The following is a 15,221-nucleotide window of genomic DNA, read 5'->3' as shown; positions in this document are numbered from 1 at the left end:
TATTTTAATTTATACAAGTACTTTTTTCGGACAACTAGTGTGCACCATAAATATATACATATAAAACGGAACTATAGATATTAGTCTCTAACATATATACCCAAGAATAATATCTGGATAAGGATAAATCTATATAATACTAATCAATTATATATCTACAGGGCTGAAAAGAACCATGTGCAGACTGCACAGACAAAAACAAAGAACCATTGCATCCAAATAAAGGCCCGTCCTAATGAAATAAAGACAGACACCATTTTGTTGGCAGATATCGGTCACAGCTTTACTGATATATTATTATTTTACAAACTTTTCCAAACTCATTAAAACTTGTAAAACATATTTTATAAACTTTTTCCAAACTCTTTAGAACTTGTAAAACATAACTTGACTCCAGGTGAGAAGGGACACTCTACCACAGGACCAAGGACTTCCGCTCTCTCACCAGAATGCTGTTGACACATGCCAAGGAGGAGACCAGTCTCAAACTGAACTCCGACCCCCACCATTTGGAAAAAAGGCTTGCTCCAGGCCGCCCTGGATCATAGATAAAATTGTATCCAGACCGATATCTGCCAAGAGTACACCATCTTGAAGCATTAACCTTCGGTTGTCACCTTCCAACTAAAATCATCGGAGCAGACAACTGCCTGCTGATGGCAACCACCTCCAACAAGACCTGAGCCATCTCAGGCCTCGAACCCAACCACTAAGCAGTTCGACAGAGTAGAATCCAAGATTGCGACTGTTACCAGCTCTCTGAACAGCCCAAAACACGTAGAAATTGCCAACAATCCAAAAACCTTTTTTTTTTTTATAGCAATGCCGAACCTTTAAAGAAATTAAAGTAAATGTGCTATGAAATTGGTTACTTCCTGCAATAAATCGTGCGATGCATATCTGACAAAAAAAGCAGAGCGCAATTTACCAATATGCACTGTATATCAGAGTCTGATAAAGCCCGCCCTGGCAGCCTTAGTGGCTGCCACAATGAAAAGGAATGAGTCCCAAAGTGATCAGGGGGTGAAAAAACCGCAAGCGGTGAGGCAGCACCGAAAAAAGGAGCGGTAAACTGGTACCTAGTAAGGGGGGAACCATCCTAATAAACTAACAGTGAGGTACCAGTAGACCGACAAACGAAAATTCCATCAAACGCAAAGGGCAGGTAGAGCCAGGGGAAGGAACAGTCTAATCCCAGAATCTCTGGCCACTTGGTCAGTTTGGGCTCCTGAATGCGGATACGCATGAAGGGTCAATAAGTAGTATGGCACACAATTGAAGGCAACAAAACTATTCTTGGACGGTGTGGCGAGTTCGCTGACTCTGAGGGCCCAGAAAAGGCCAAGTTAAAGGTTGTGGACAACAGGGATATCTCCCGTGGGATTGAACAAACAGCCTGCATAGTCGATTAACTGAAGAAGCATCAGGTAAAAAAATTGGGATGCCTCTTATCTATGGATTGGTGGGACTTAAACCAGCCATTAAAGGGATTTGCAAACAACAAGATTTAGTAACATAGAACATCCCATCAAAAAATGAAACAAAATACAAATAAATGCTTCTGGGCTACAGAGGCGGAAGAACCAAAGTTATAAAGGTGCATCAAATATTAGAGGGTAACCTCCGAACAGGTAAAGTTATCAGAACCGAGGGACCAGCTACCAGCATACCTATACCTAACCACTGTTTCACGCCTATCCATAAAGTTGCCACTTTGAAGGGGGATCTGAAGTCCTAATCTCTGTCAGGAGTTGGTCCCGACAAGATCTCGCAGCGGTGTGGCAATGGCAACCAACCGGGCTGGCATTGGGTACCAGCTGAAAAATCCTGCAAACAGAAATGAGACAATCAATATGGAGCATTACTCTGAGAACCCGTAGCCCATGCTCGGATCCAAATGTGTATTGTATGCAGAGTAACATCAAACAAAATATTCCAGTTGGCTAGTGACTTGTGGCAAAACTCCACAGCAATGACAATAGGGAACGATTCTGAAAGGGAAAAATTAGCAGTAAAACAAAAAGTTAACAAGGTGAGGGCCAGGGTCAGGGCACCACTGATTGCCAAAAACAGCGCTAAAACCATCAGAAAAAAGACGCATTGGTGAGCAAAAATAAAACCTGGTTAGACACCACAGAACACATGTTGAACATGCACTCATTAAGGTGAAAAGGAATTGAGACCAAATCAGTAAGTCAGAAGTAATACGTAATCCTGTGGTCAGGGTGAAGCGCCCCTAGTGGACAATGAGAGGCGGTGAACTGCATTTGGCGCAATGTAACTTTCCTTTAAAGACACAATAACTTATAACTATACTATGCCTGTAATTCTAATTAGCTCGGGCTGTAATTCTGACCTCTCTAATGCTGCGGTTCAGTAATATAACATCACATAAGCAACAAAATTGTCCAACAGAATTACCAATTAAACAAAGTGAATGTATTTTCATGGTATGTAGAAAATCCCTTTAAGCTGCACCGTACAAAAACAAAACCCACACTCAATTGAAACAGGGTCTGAATCTTTCGTGCCCTACGTTTGTTTGGGGGCAAAGGGACAACAAACTCAATATCAACTGAAAAAATGTCAAAAATTGTTTGCATTCATCGAAGTCACTAGAGCAATTAAAGAAAATCATCAAGTAGTGAGTGACAAATTTTGAGACCGTCTCACACCACCGCACCCATTGAAGAAATGAACTGAAGAGTTCAAAATAATGGAATGACATAAAGCATCCCATGGGAAGTCAAGAATCGCAACAAAAATTGCCCTACATGCAACAACCCAAACTATGGAACAGTACGGATGAACAGGTAACGGACAAAACACAGATTCGATATCAGATTAAGCAAAAGTGCACTGCGTCCGAACTCCCGTATAAGAGAAATTACACTGTAAAAAGACACAGAAATCAAAGCTTACTCAGGAGGGATACCATGATTAACAGACCCACCGTGTGGGTGAAATACAGTAGGTGGTGTATCAATTGAAATCTACCCGGTTCTGTTCCTTTTAGCGACAATAAGGGAGCAATTAGGAAAATTAAATGGAATAAATAAAGTGAAAGAAAAATACAAAACTGATATGACCAGCCACATCCTTATTGGGATATTTGTCAAGCCACAAGGGGCATCTCTGATACCTTTACCGGGGTCGTCTGAGACATTTGTACCATTTTACCGAGGACCTTGGAAGGAGAGTGAGTGCATCTAACAGCCAAATGGCTCCGCAGCAAGCAGAACACTCGTGCTAGTATTGCATAACCCAAAGAACCGGAAGTGTCAATCATTAAACAACCAACACGCTCCTGGGCGGCGCACGGCTACCATGGCTGGACCTTGTGAAGCTCCCGGCACAGTGGCCGTGGATTGAAAAAAGTGGTATACTGGCTTCTGTACGGTCATTAACCTAAGCCAGAAATCCATGGCTTGGACACCCAAACCAATGCCAGGGTGTAGGAGCAAGCCGACGCTGAAAATCCTCATAATACGAACTACACCCATAACCACCGTGAGTTTATAGGAACTATAAATTAGGTATTGATAAATGAACATTTCAGGACCACGGTCGGGATGTTTCTGACCCAGGACTGAAAAACCTGTAGCCAATTACTAATCGTTCTCGTGACCCTGGGTTTCTTATCATAAGTACTGGGACAAATATAAACGTGACTTAGTCGACATGATGCTATCACAGGGGGAGTATCCATCAAAACACCACCGCTGACGTGACAGCACAAGACCGCCAGGCATCCTCGAAGCGCCCGATCTCTCAAACAATGAAGATGGAGAATGCCACCTTAAGGAGCTGTAATGCCTTAATCCCCCAAGCCTCCGTGAACACACCGGATGTTGATGTGGATGCCATCTCTGTGGAATTCACCGTAGATACACCACCGCTGACGTGGGAAGGGGCATACCTCACATCCCCGGGCTGTTCAGTAGCAGACCAATTCCTCTGTGTCCTTGTAGGCTGCACCATAGATGTTCGTGCACACTCAGTCACCCTCGAGACGCTTGAGCCCTCAAAAGGAATTCAAAAGGCGACTTCTACCAGATGAGTGTGAACGCCGGCTTCTGTGTGTACGGGAGAAGTTCCGTGAAGAATGCCTCAAGCGCCTCCTGCACCAATCCGGCGAGCGACGCTGATCGTGCAGATCCGACCGATGCAAGGCTATGTGCCCACGCTGCGTTCTATCCCTACAGAAATTTCCGCAGTGATCTGAACAGCACACGTGCGCCCCAAACCGCCGCAGAAAGTCCGTACTGAAAAGCCGATTTCATGCGCTCCGCACGCAGCCCCCCCATAGACAGAGCAGGGGCTGCATGCAGAGCGCACCAAAGAAGCGACATATCACTTCTTAGAACGCAGCGCCCCGGCAGTAGCCGAAGCGCTGCGCTCCAATACGCCATGTGGGCATGAATTATGCACAATCTTCATAGCTTGTGCTGGGGACGCAGGACGCATGCAGCCACGCTGCGGTGCAGAACGCAGCGTAACTGCATGAAAACACGCCACGTGGGCACATAGCCCAACGCAGAGGGGAAGCGGGACCGATAACTGGTAGGACATAAGCAGGACCCCTGTGGTCTGCAAGGATTTAGACATTGTGAAAGTAGCTGTGGATGTGAAGAAGGGGGCAGCTTGGGCATCAACGGTTAATTGAGAACGTGGCAGACCATCACAGGTATGCAGCACAGGAGGGGATTTAGGGGTGGGGGGGTGTTCACTATTTGGAGGCTCTGAGCCAGGGATACAGGCTGGTGAGCAGACACACTGCCCAAAACCTGCAGAAGAGGAAGTGGTGTCATTGTCCATGGCAGTATATGAGGGGTTAAAGTAATACTGCTGTGATGCTAATGCACTAGACGTGCTGGGAGCTGCAGGGGAGATGAAGGGGGCGTGGAGCAAACTGTGCTGTGTGAAAACAACAGGGAGGGAGGCTGAGGGAGCAACAGTTGTGAGGTGTTTATTAAAGCCTGCCTGCCGTGCTAAAGGCAGGGGCAGGAAAAAACAGGGATGCACGTGGGGCAGGGGGCCCGAGGGAAGCACCTAGGAGAAGAAACACTTCCCCGGCAGGTGCTGCAGCTGTCTGCAACATAGCCCCTAGCTGTAACTGAGGAGAGCTGAGCTCTGCAAATAAATGAGCCAGTCATTCCTAACCTTCATGCCACGCATGGGCCTGCAGCGTCTCAAGGATGTGAAGGTCCATCGGGTTTCTCCTGCTTCCACCAGGCAGAGCTGCTCCGGATCCTGGGATACCAGGGCAAGAGGCCGGACACCGGCCCAGACCCCAATATATAGGTAGAAATTACACCCTATAGGTGGGATTGGGAATTCGGGAGGGGCCAGGACGGAGTCCCCTCCCAAACACAGGAAGAGCAGGGCCTGGACGGGAGAGGGGGCTGGACAAAAACAGCATTGGGGTTAACCCCTTGCTGCACAGTCTGGGGCAGTTTCATTATGCACTACACTGCCCACCAGACATTCAATATCAGAGCATACTGTGTCAAATATCAATCATTGCTAGATATCACAATATATCATGATTGATGCATGACAAACACAAAATAAATAATTGTGTCCATACCACAATGAATCGCTGAGGCTCTACTGAACAACCAATTAATCCTGCCTGTCACATGGATCTAAATAGCGCTGCTGCATAGTAAACTCAGAATAAATAGTTGTGTCCGGACCACAAAGGGTCACTGTTGCTACACGGAACAGCCAGATATCCTGTGGTATCATGTGGATCTAAGCGGCATTCCCTGCACCAAGGCAGTTACGCCCGCCCAGGTTCACATAAGGTACCAAGGCAGTTACGCCCGCCCAGGTTCACATAAGGTACTAAGGCAGTTACGCCCGCTCAGGTTCACATAAGGCACCAAGGCAGTTACGCTCAGGTTCACATAAGGTTTTCATCAAGATAAACACAGCATTACAGAAAGGTTACATATATACACATGGATTGAAAAAATTACCATTAAACAGAGAATATCACCGCACTTGGATTTTTTTCCATGTTTTCCAGTACAATATGTGGCAGAATGAATGGTGTCATTCAAAAGTACAACTCGTCTTGTAAAAAACAAGCCCATATATGGCTATAGTCCTCTATAAAGTATAAAGCACCCCAATAATCCTTCATATAGTATAATGTACGGCCTATGGATCTCCATATAGTACAATATACCCCCCATATTCCTCCATCAAGAAAAGAGGAAAACGATCAAGAGCCCAATCATACAAGGATAGTAGTTGTATCAAATATTAATTTTATTATCACATATATTTATTTATTTTAATTTATACAAGTACTTTTTTCGGACAACTAGTGTGCACCATAAATATATACATATAAAACGGAACTATAGATATTAGTCTCTAACATATATACCCAAGAATAATATCTGGATAAGGATAAATCTATATAATACTAATCAATTATATATCTACAGGGCTGAAAAGAACCATGTGCAGACTGCACAGACAAAAACAAAGAACCATTGCATCCAAATAAAGGCCCGTCCTAATGAAATAAAGACAGACACCATTTTGTTGGCAGATATCGGTCACAGCTTTACTGATATATTATTATTTTACAAACTTTTCCAAACTCATTAAAACTTGTAAAACATATTTTATAAACTTTTTCCAAACTCTTTAGAACTTGTAAAACATAACTTGACTCCAGGTGAGAAGGGACACTCTACCACAGGACCAAGGACTTCCGCTCTCTCACCAGAATGCTGTTGACACATGCCAAGGAGGAGACCAGTCTCAAACTGAACTCCGACCCCCACCATTTGGAAAAAAGGCTTGCTCCAGGCCGCCCTGGATCATAGATAAAATTGTATCCAGACCGATATCTGCCAAGAGTACACCATCTTGAAGCATTAACCTTCGGTTGTCACCTTCCAACTAAAATCATCGGAGCAGACAACTGCCTGCTGATGGCAACCACCTCCAACAAGACCTGAGCCATCTCAGGCCTCGAACCCAACCACTAAGCAGTTCGACAGAGTAGAATCCAAGATTGCGACTGTTACCAGCTCTCTGAACAGCCCAAAACACGTAGAAATTGCCAACAATCCAAAAACCTTTTTTTTTTTTTATAGCAATGCCGAACCTTTAAAGAAATTAAAGTAAATGTGCTATGAAATTGGTTACTTCCTGCAATAAATCGTGCGATGCATATCTGACAAAAAAAGCAGAGCGCAATTTACCAATATGCACTGTATATCAGAGTCTGATAAAGCCCGCCCTGGCAGCCTTAGTGGCTGCCACAATGAAAAGGAATGAGTCCCAAAGTGATCAGGGGGTGAAAAAACCGCAAGCGGTGAGGCAGCACCGAAAAAAGGAGCGGTAAACTGGTACCTAGTAAGGGGGGAACCATCCTAATAAACTAACAGTGAGGTACCAGTAGACCGACAAACGAAAATTCCATCAAACGCAAAGGGCAGGTAGAGCCAGGGGAAGGAACAGTCTAATCCCAGAATCTCTGGCCACTTGGTCAGTTTGGGCTCCTGAATGCGGATACGCATGAAGGGTCAATAAGTAGTATGGCACACAATTGAAGGCAACAAAACTATTCTTGGACGGTGTGGCGAGTTCGCTGACTCTGAGGGCCCAGAAAAGGCCAAGTTAAAGGTTGTGGACAACAGGGATATCTCCCGTGGGATTGAACAAACAGCCTGCATAGTCGATTAACTGAAGAAGCATCAGGTAAAAAAATTGGGATGCCTCTTATCTATGGATTGGTGGGACTTAAACCAGCCATTAAAGGGATTTGCAAACAACAAGATTTAGTAACATAGAACATCCCATCAAAAAATGAAACAAAATACAAATAAATGCTTCTGGGCTACAGAGGCGGAAGAACCAAAGTTATAAAGGTGCATCAAATATTAGAGGGTAACCTCCGAACAGGTAAAGTTATCAGAACCGAGGGACCAGCTACCAGCATACCTATACCTAACCACTGTTTCACGCCTATCCATAAAGTTGCCACTTTGAAGGGGGATCTGAAGTCCTAATCTCTGTCAGGAGTTGGTCCCGACAAGATCTCGCAGCGGTGTGGCAATGGCAACCAACCGGGCTGGCATTGGGTACCAGCTGAAAAATCCTGCAAACAGAAATGAGACAATCAATATGGAGCATTACTCTGAGAACCCGTAGCCCATGCTCGGATCCAAATGTGTATTGTATGCAGAGTAACATCAAACAAAATATTCCAGTTGGCTAGTGACTTGTGGCAAAACTCCACAGCAATGACAATAGGGAACGATTCTGAAAGGGAAAAATTAGCAGTAAAACAAAAAGTTAACAAGGTGAGGGCCAGGGTCAGGGCACCACTGATTGCCAAAAACAGCGCTAAAACCATCAGAAAAAAGACGCATTGGTGAGCAAAAATAAAACCTGGTTAGACACCACAGAACACATGTTGAACATGCACTCATTAAGGTGAAAAGGAATTGAGACCAAATCAGTAAGTCAGAAGTAATACGTAATCCTGTGGTCAGGGTGAAGCGCCCCTAGTGGACAATGAGAGGCGGTGAACTGCATTTGGCGCAATGTAACTTTCCTTTAAAGACACAATAACTTATAACTATACTATGCCTGTAATTCTAATTAGCTCGGGCTGTAATTCTGACCTCTCTAATGCTGCGGTTCAGTAATATAACATCACATAAGCAACAAAATTGTCCAACAGAATTACCAATTAAACAAAGTGAATGTATTTTCATGGTATGTAGAAAATCCCTTTAAGCTGCACCGTACAAAAACAAAACCCACACTCAATTGAAACAGGGTCTGAATCTTTCGTGCCCTACGTTTGTTTGGGGGCAAAGGGACAACAAACTCAATATCAACTGAAAAAATGTCAAAAATTGTTTGCATTCATCGAAGTCACTAGAGCAATTAAAGAAAATCATCAAGTAGTGAGTGACAAATTTTGAGACCGTCTCACACCACCGCACCCATTGAAGAAATGAACTGAAGAGTTCAAAATAATGGAATGACATAAAGCATCCCATGGGAAGTCAAGAATCGCAACAAAAATTGCCCTACATGCAACAACCCAAACTATGGAACAGTACGGATGAACAGGTAACGGACAAAACACAGATTCGATATCAGATTAAGCAAAAGTGCACTGCGTCCGAACTCCCGTATAAGAGAAATTACACTGTAAAAAGACACAGAAATCAAAGCTTACTCAGGAGGGATACCATGATTAACAGACCCACCGTGTGGGTGAAATACAGTAGGTGGTGTATCAATTGAAATCTACCCGGTTCTGTTCCTTTTAGCGACAATAAGGGAGCAATTAGGAAAATTAAATGGAATAAATAAAGTGAAAGAAAAATACAAAACTGATATGACCAGCCACATCCTTATTGGGATATTTGTCAAGCCACAAGGGGCATCTCTGATACCTTTACCGGGGTCGTCTGAGACATTTGTACCATTTTACCGAGGACCTTGGAAGGAGAGTGAGTGCATCTAACAGCCAAATGGCTCCGCAGCAAGCAGAACACTCGTGCTAGTATTGCATAACCCAAAGAACCGGAAGTGTCAATCATTAAACAACCAACACGCTCCTGGGCGGCGCACGGCTACCATGGCTGGACCTTGTGAAGCTCCCGGCACAGTGGCCGTGGATTGAAAAAAGTGGTATACTGGCTTCTGTACGGTCATTAACCTAAGCCAGAAATCCATGGCTTGGACACCCAAACCAATGCCAGGGTGTAGGAGCAAGCCGACGCTGAAAATCCTCATAATACGAACTACACCCATAACCACCGTGAGTTTATAGGAACTATAAATTAGGTATTGATAAATGAACATTTCAGGACCACGGTCGGGATGTTTCTGACCCAGGACTGAAAAACCTGTAGCCAATTACTAATCGTTCTCGTGACCCTGGGTTTCTTATCATAAGTACTGGGACAAATATAAACGTGACTTAGTCGACATGATGCTATCACAGGGGGAGTATCCATCAAAACACCACCGCTGACGTGACAGCACAAGACCGCCAGGCATCCTCGAAGCGCCCGATCTCTCAAACAATGAAGATGGAGAATGCCACCTTAAGGAGCTGTAATGCCTTAATCCCCCAAGCCTCCGTGAACACACCGGATGTTGATGTGGATGCCATCTCTGTGGAATTCACCGTAGATACACCACCGCTGACGTGGGAAGGGGCATACCTCACATCCCCGGGCTGTTCAGTAGCAGACCAATTCCTCTGTGTCCTTGTAGGCTGCACCATAGATGTTCGTGCACACTCAGTCACCCTCGAGACGCTTGAGCCCTCAAAAGGAATTCAAAAGGCGACTTCTACCAGATGAGTGTGAACGCCGGCTTCTGTGTGTACGGGAGAAGTTCCGTGAAGAATGCCTCAAGCGCCTCCTGCACCAATCCGGCGAGCGACGCTGATCGTGCAGATCCGACCGATGCAAGGCTATGTGCCCACGCTGCGTTCTATCCCTACAGAAATTTCCGCAGTGATCTGAACAGCACACGTGCGCCCCAAACCGCCGCAGAAAGTCCGTACTGAAAAGCCGATTTCATGCGCTCCGCACGCAGCCCCCCCATAGACAGAGCAGGGGCTGCATGCAGAGCGCACCAAAGAAGCGACATATCACTTCTTAGAACGCAGCGCCCCGGCAGTAGCCGAAGCGCTGCGCTCCAATACGCCATGTGGGCATGAATTATGCACAATCTTCATAGCTTGTGCTGGGGACGCAGGACGCATGCAGCCACGCTGCGGTGCAGAACGCAGCGTAACTGCATGAAAACACGCCACGTGGGCACATAGCCCAACGCAGAGGGGAAGCGGGACCGATAACTGGTAGGACATAAGCAGGACCCCTGTGGTCTGCAAGGATTTAGACATTGTGAAAGTAGCTGTGGATGTGAAGAAGGGGGCAGCTTGGGCATCAACGGTTAATTGAGAACGTGGCAGACCATCACAGGTATGCAGCACAGGAGGGGATTTAGGGGTGGGGGGGTGTTCACTATTTGGAGGCTCTGAGCCAGGGATACAGGCTGGTGAGCAGACACACTGCCCAAAACCTGCAGAAGAGGAAGTGGTGTCATTGTCCATGGCAGTATATGAGGGGTTAAAGTAATACTGCTGTGATGCTAATGCACTAGACGTGCTGGGAGCTGCAGGGGAGATGAAGGGGGCGTGGAGCAAACTGTGCTGTGTGAAAACAACAGGGAGGGAGGCTGAGGGAGCAACAGTTGTGAGGTGTTTATTAAAGCCTGCCTGCCGTGCTAAAGGCAGGGGCAGGAAAAAACAGGGATGCACGTGGGGCAGGGGGCCCGAGGGAAGCACCTAGGAGAAGAAACACTTCCCCGGCAGGTGCTGCAGCTGTCTGCAACATAGCCCCTAGCTGTAACTGAGGAGAGCTGAGCTCTGCAAATAAATGAGCCAGTCATTCCTAACCTTCATGCCACGCATGGGCCTGCAGCGTCTCAAGGATGTGAAGGTCCATCGGGTTTCTCCTGCTTCCACCAGGCAGAGCTGCTCCGGATCCTGGGATACCAGGGCAAGAGGCCGGACACCGGCCCAGACCCCAATATATAGGTAGAAATTACACCCTATAGGTGGGATTGGGAATTCGGGAGGGGCCAGGACGGAGTCCCCTCCCAAACACAGGAAGAGCAGGGCCTGGACGGGAGAGGGGGCTGGACAAAAACAGCATTGGGGTTAACCCCTTGCTGCACAGTCTGGGGCAGTTTCATTATGCACTACACTGCCCACCAGACATTCAATATCAGAGCATACTGTGTCAAATATCAATCATTGCTAGATATCACAATATATCATGATTGATGCATGACAAACACAAAATAAATAATTGTGTCCATACCACAATGAATCGCTGAGGCTCTACTGAACAACCAATTAATCCTGCCTGTCACATGGATCTAAATAGCGCTGCTGCATAGTAAACTCAGAATAAATAGTTGTGTCCGGACCACAAAGGGTCACTGTTGCTACACGGAACAGCCAAATATCCTGTGGTATCATGTGGATCTAAGCGGCATTCCCTGCACCAAGGCAGTTACGCCCGCCCAGGTTCACATAAGGTACCAAGGCAGTTACGCCCGCCCAGGTTCACATAAGGTACTAAGGCAGTTACGCCCGCTCAGGTTCACATAAGGCACCAAGGCAGTTACGCTCAGGTTCACATAAGGTTTTCATCAAGATAAACACAGCATTACAGAATGGTTACATATATACACATGGATTGAAAAAATTACCATTAAACAGAGAATACCACCCAGGAAAAATACATATAGTACTGCGTATTAATTATATATCTACAGGGCTGAAAAGAACGATGTGCAGACATTCAATATCAGAGCATACTGTGTCAAATATCAATCACCAGATATCACAATACAGTTAGGTCCAGAAATATTTGGACAGTGACACAATTTTCGCGAGTTGGGCTCTGCATGCCACCACATTGGATTTGAAATGAAATCTCTACAACAGAATTCAAGTGCAGATTGTAACGTTTAATTTGAAGGTTTGAACAAAAATATCTGATAGAAATTGTAGGAATTGTACACATTTCTTTTCAAACACTCCACATTTTAGGAGGTCAAAAGTAATTGGACAAATAAACCAAACCCAAACAAAATATTTTTATTTTCAATATTTTGTTGCGAATCCTTTGGAGGCAATCACTGCCTTAAGTCTGGAACCCATGGACATCACCAAACGCTGGGTTTCCTCCTTCTTAATGCTTTGCTAGGCCTTTACAGCCGCAGCCTTCAGGTCTTGCTTGTTTGTGGGTCTTTCCGTCTTAAGTCTGGATTTGAGCAAGTGAAATGCATGCTCAATTGGGTTAAGATCTGGTGATTGACTTGGCCATTGCAGAATGTTCCACTTTTTTGCACTCATGAATTCCTGGGTAGCTTTGGCTGTATGCTTGGGGTCATTGTCCATCTGTACTGTGAAGCGCCGTCTGATCAACTTTGCGGCATTTGGCTGAATCTGGGCTGAAAGTATATCCCGGTACACTTCAGAATTCATCCGGCTACTCTTGTCTGCTGTTATGTCATCAATAAACACAAGTGACCCAGTGCCATTGAAAGCCATGCATGCCCATGCCATCACGTTGCCTCCACCATGTTTTACAGAGGATGTGGTGTGCCTTGGATCATGTGCCGTTCCCTTTCTTCTCCAAACTTTTTTCTTCCCATCATTCTGGTACAGGTTGATCTTTGTCTCATCTGTCCATAGAATACTTTTCCAGAACTGAGCTGGCTTCATGAGGAGGTGTTTTTCAGCAAATTTAACTCTGGCCTGTCTATTTTTGGAATTGATGAATGGTTTGCATCTAGATATGAACCCTTTGTATTTACTTTCATGGAGTCTTCTCTTTACTGTTGACTTAGAGACAGATACACCTACTTCACTGAGAGTGTTCTGGACTTCAGTTGATGTTGTGAACGGGTTCTTCTTCACCAAAGAAAGTATGCGGCGATCATCCACCACTGTTGTCATCCGTGGACGCCCAGGCCTTTTTGAGTTCCCAAGCTCACCAGTCAATTCCTTTTTTCTCAGAATGTACCCGACTGTTGATTTTGCTACTCCAAGCATGTCTGCTATCTCTCTGATGGATTTTTTCTTTTTTTTCCGCCTCAGGATGTTCTGCTTCACCTCAATTGAGAGTTCCGTAGACCGCATGTTGTCTGGTCACAGCAACAGCTTCCAAATGCAAAACCACACACCTGTAATCAACCCCAGACCTTTTAACTACTTCATTGATTACAGGTTAACGAGGGAGACGCCTTCAGAGTTAATTGCAGCCCTTAGAGTCCCTTGTCCAATTACTTTTGGTCCCTTGAAAAAGAGGAGGCTATGCATTACAGAGCTATGATTCCTAAACCCTTTCTCCGATTTGGATGTGAAAACTCTCATATTGCAGCTGGGAGTGTGCACTTTCAGCCCATATTATATATAATTGTATTTCTGAACATGTTTTTGTAAACAGTTAAAATAACAAAACTTGTGTCACTGTCCAAATATTTCTGGACCTAACTGTATATCATAAATCCTGTGTTTGATTGATGCATGACAAAACACAAAATAAATAATTGTGTCCATGCCATAATGGATCACTTAGGCTATGTGCCCACGCTGCGGAAAATGCGCGGATTTTGCCGCGGATTTCTCGCGGAAAAGCCGCGGATTTCCCGAAAATCTGCAGCAGCGGCACTTCCCAGCCATTTCTATGGCTTTTTGGAAATGCTGTGCCCATGCTGCGGATTTTTACGCGGTGGATTTGGTGCGGATTTTGATCCGGAAAAATCTGCAACATGTCAATTATTGTTGCGGATTTTGGCTTCAGAATTGAGAAAAAAAAAAAAAAATCCGCACCAAAATCCGCGGCAATTCCGCGGTAAATCCGCACCTTTGAAAAGGTGCGGATTTTGCGGGAAAGCCGCGGATTTTCATGCGAAAAAATCCGCAGAAACATTCTACCGTGGACACATAGCCTAAGGCTCTACTGAACAACCAATTAGTCCTGCCTGTCACATGGATCTAAACAGCGCTGCTGCATAGTAAACTCAGAATAAATAGTTGCATCCGGACCACAAAGGGTCACTGTTGCTACACGGAACAGCCAAATATCCTGTGGTATCATGTGGATCTAAGCGGCATTCACTGCACTAAGGCAGTTACGCCCGCCCAGGTTCACATAAGGTTCACATCAAGATAAACACAGCATTACAACATTGTTATATATGTACACATGGGTTAAAATAGTTACCGTTATAGAGAGAAAACCACCCATATTTATTTATTTAAATTAAAATAAATAAATATATGTGACTTGTATAAATTAAAATAAATATATGTGATAATAAAATTAATATTTGATACAACTACTATCCTTGTATGATTGGGCTCTTGATCGCTTTTTCCTCTTTTCTTGCTGCTTAGTTTACGCGATTTTTGCCCTTATATAGTCCTTATCAATATCTAGTAATATAATGTACACTATTTAGTACAATATTATGTATTTGAAATCACTGTACAGTATATAAACGTTCTCGGTCCTCTTTATAGTATAATGAACCTCCATATATAATCCAATTTGTATGAATCAGCTCACCGTATAAGGCTCAATCCCGATTCCGTCCTGGAGCACGGACAGGCTCTGCCACACCCCAATGAAATG

General features: G+C 44.8%; 1 protein-coding gene across 2 annotated transcripts in view; it reads right to left on the bottom strand.

The window, feature by feature from the left end:
- LOC142295233 (amine sulfotransferase-like) overlaps positions 1-15,221 on the bottom strand; it is a 160,232-nt gene that overhangs the window by 136,394 nt on the left and 8,617 nt on the right. Inside the window, exon 1 of one of the 2 annotated variants that reach the window (XM_075338326.1) lies at positions 5,164-5,251. The exons of the other annotated variant lie outside the window; for it this stretch is intronic. Within the exon in view, the coding sequence (XP_075194441.1) occupies positions 5,164-5,178 (15 nt within the window). The 5' untranslated portion in view covers positions 5,179-5,251. Of the gene's footprint in view, positions 1-5,163; positions 5,252-15,221 lie in introns of those variants that run through there. 2 annotated transcript variants of the gene reach the window in all.

Source organism: Anomaloglossus baeobatrachus, chromosome 3 (genome assembly GCF_048569485.1).
Source record: "Anomaloglossus baeobatrachus isolate aAnoBae1 chromosome 3, aAnoBae1.hap1, whole genome shotgun sequence".
Classification (NCBI taxonomy): Eukaryota; Metazoa; Chordata; class Amphibia; order Anura; family Aromobatidae; genus Anomaloglossus; species Anomaloglossus baeobatrachus.
This window is presented reverse-complemented; position numbering and strand designations above follow the sequence as displayed.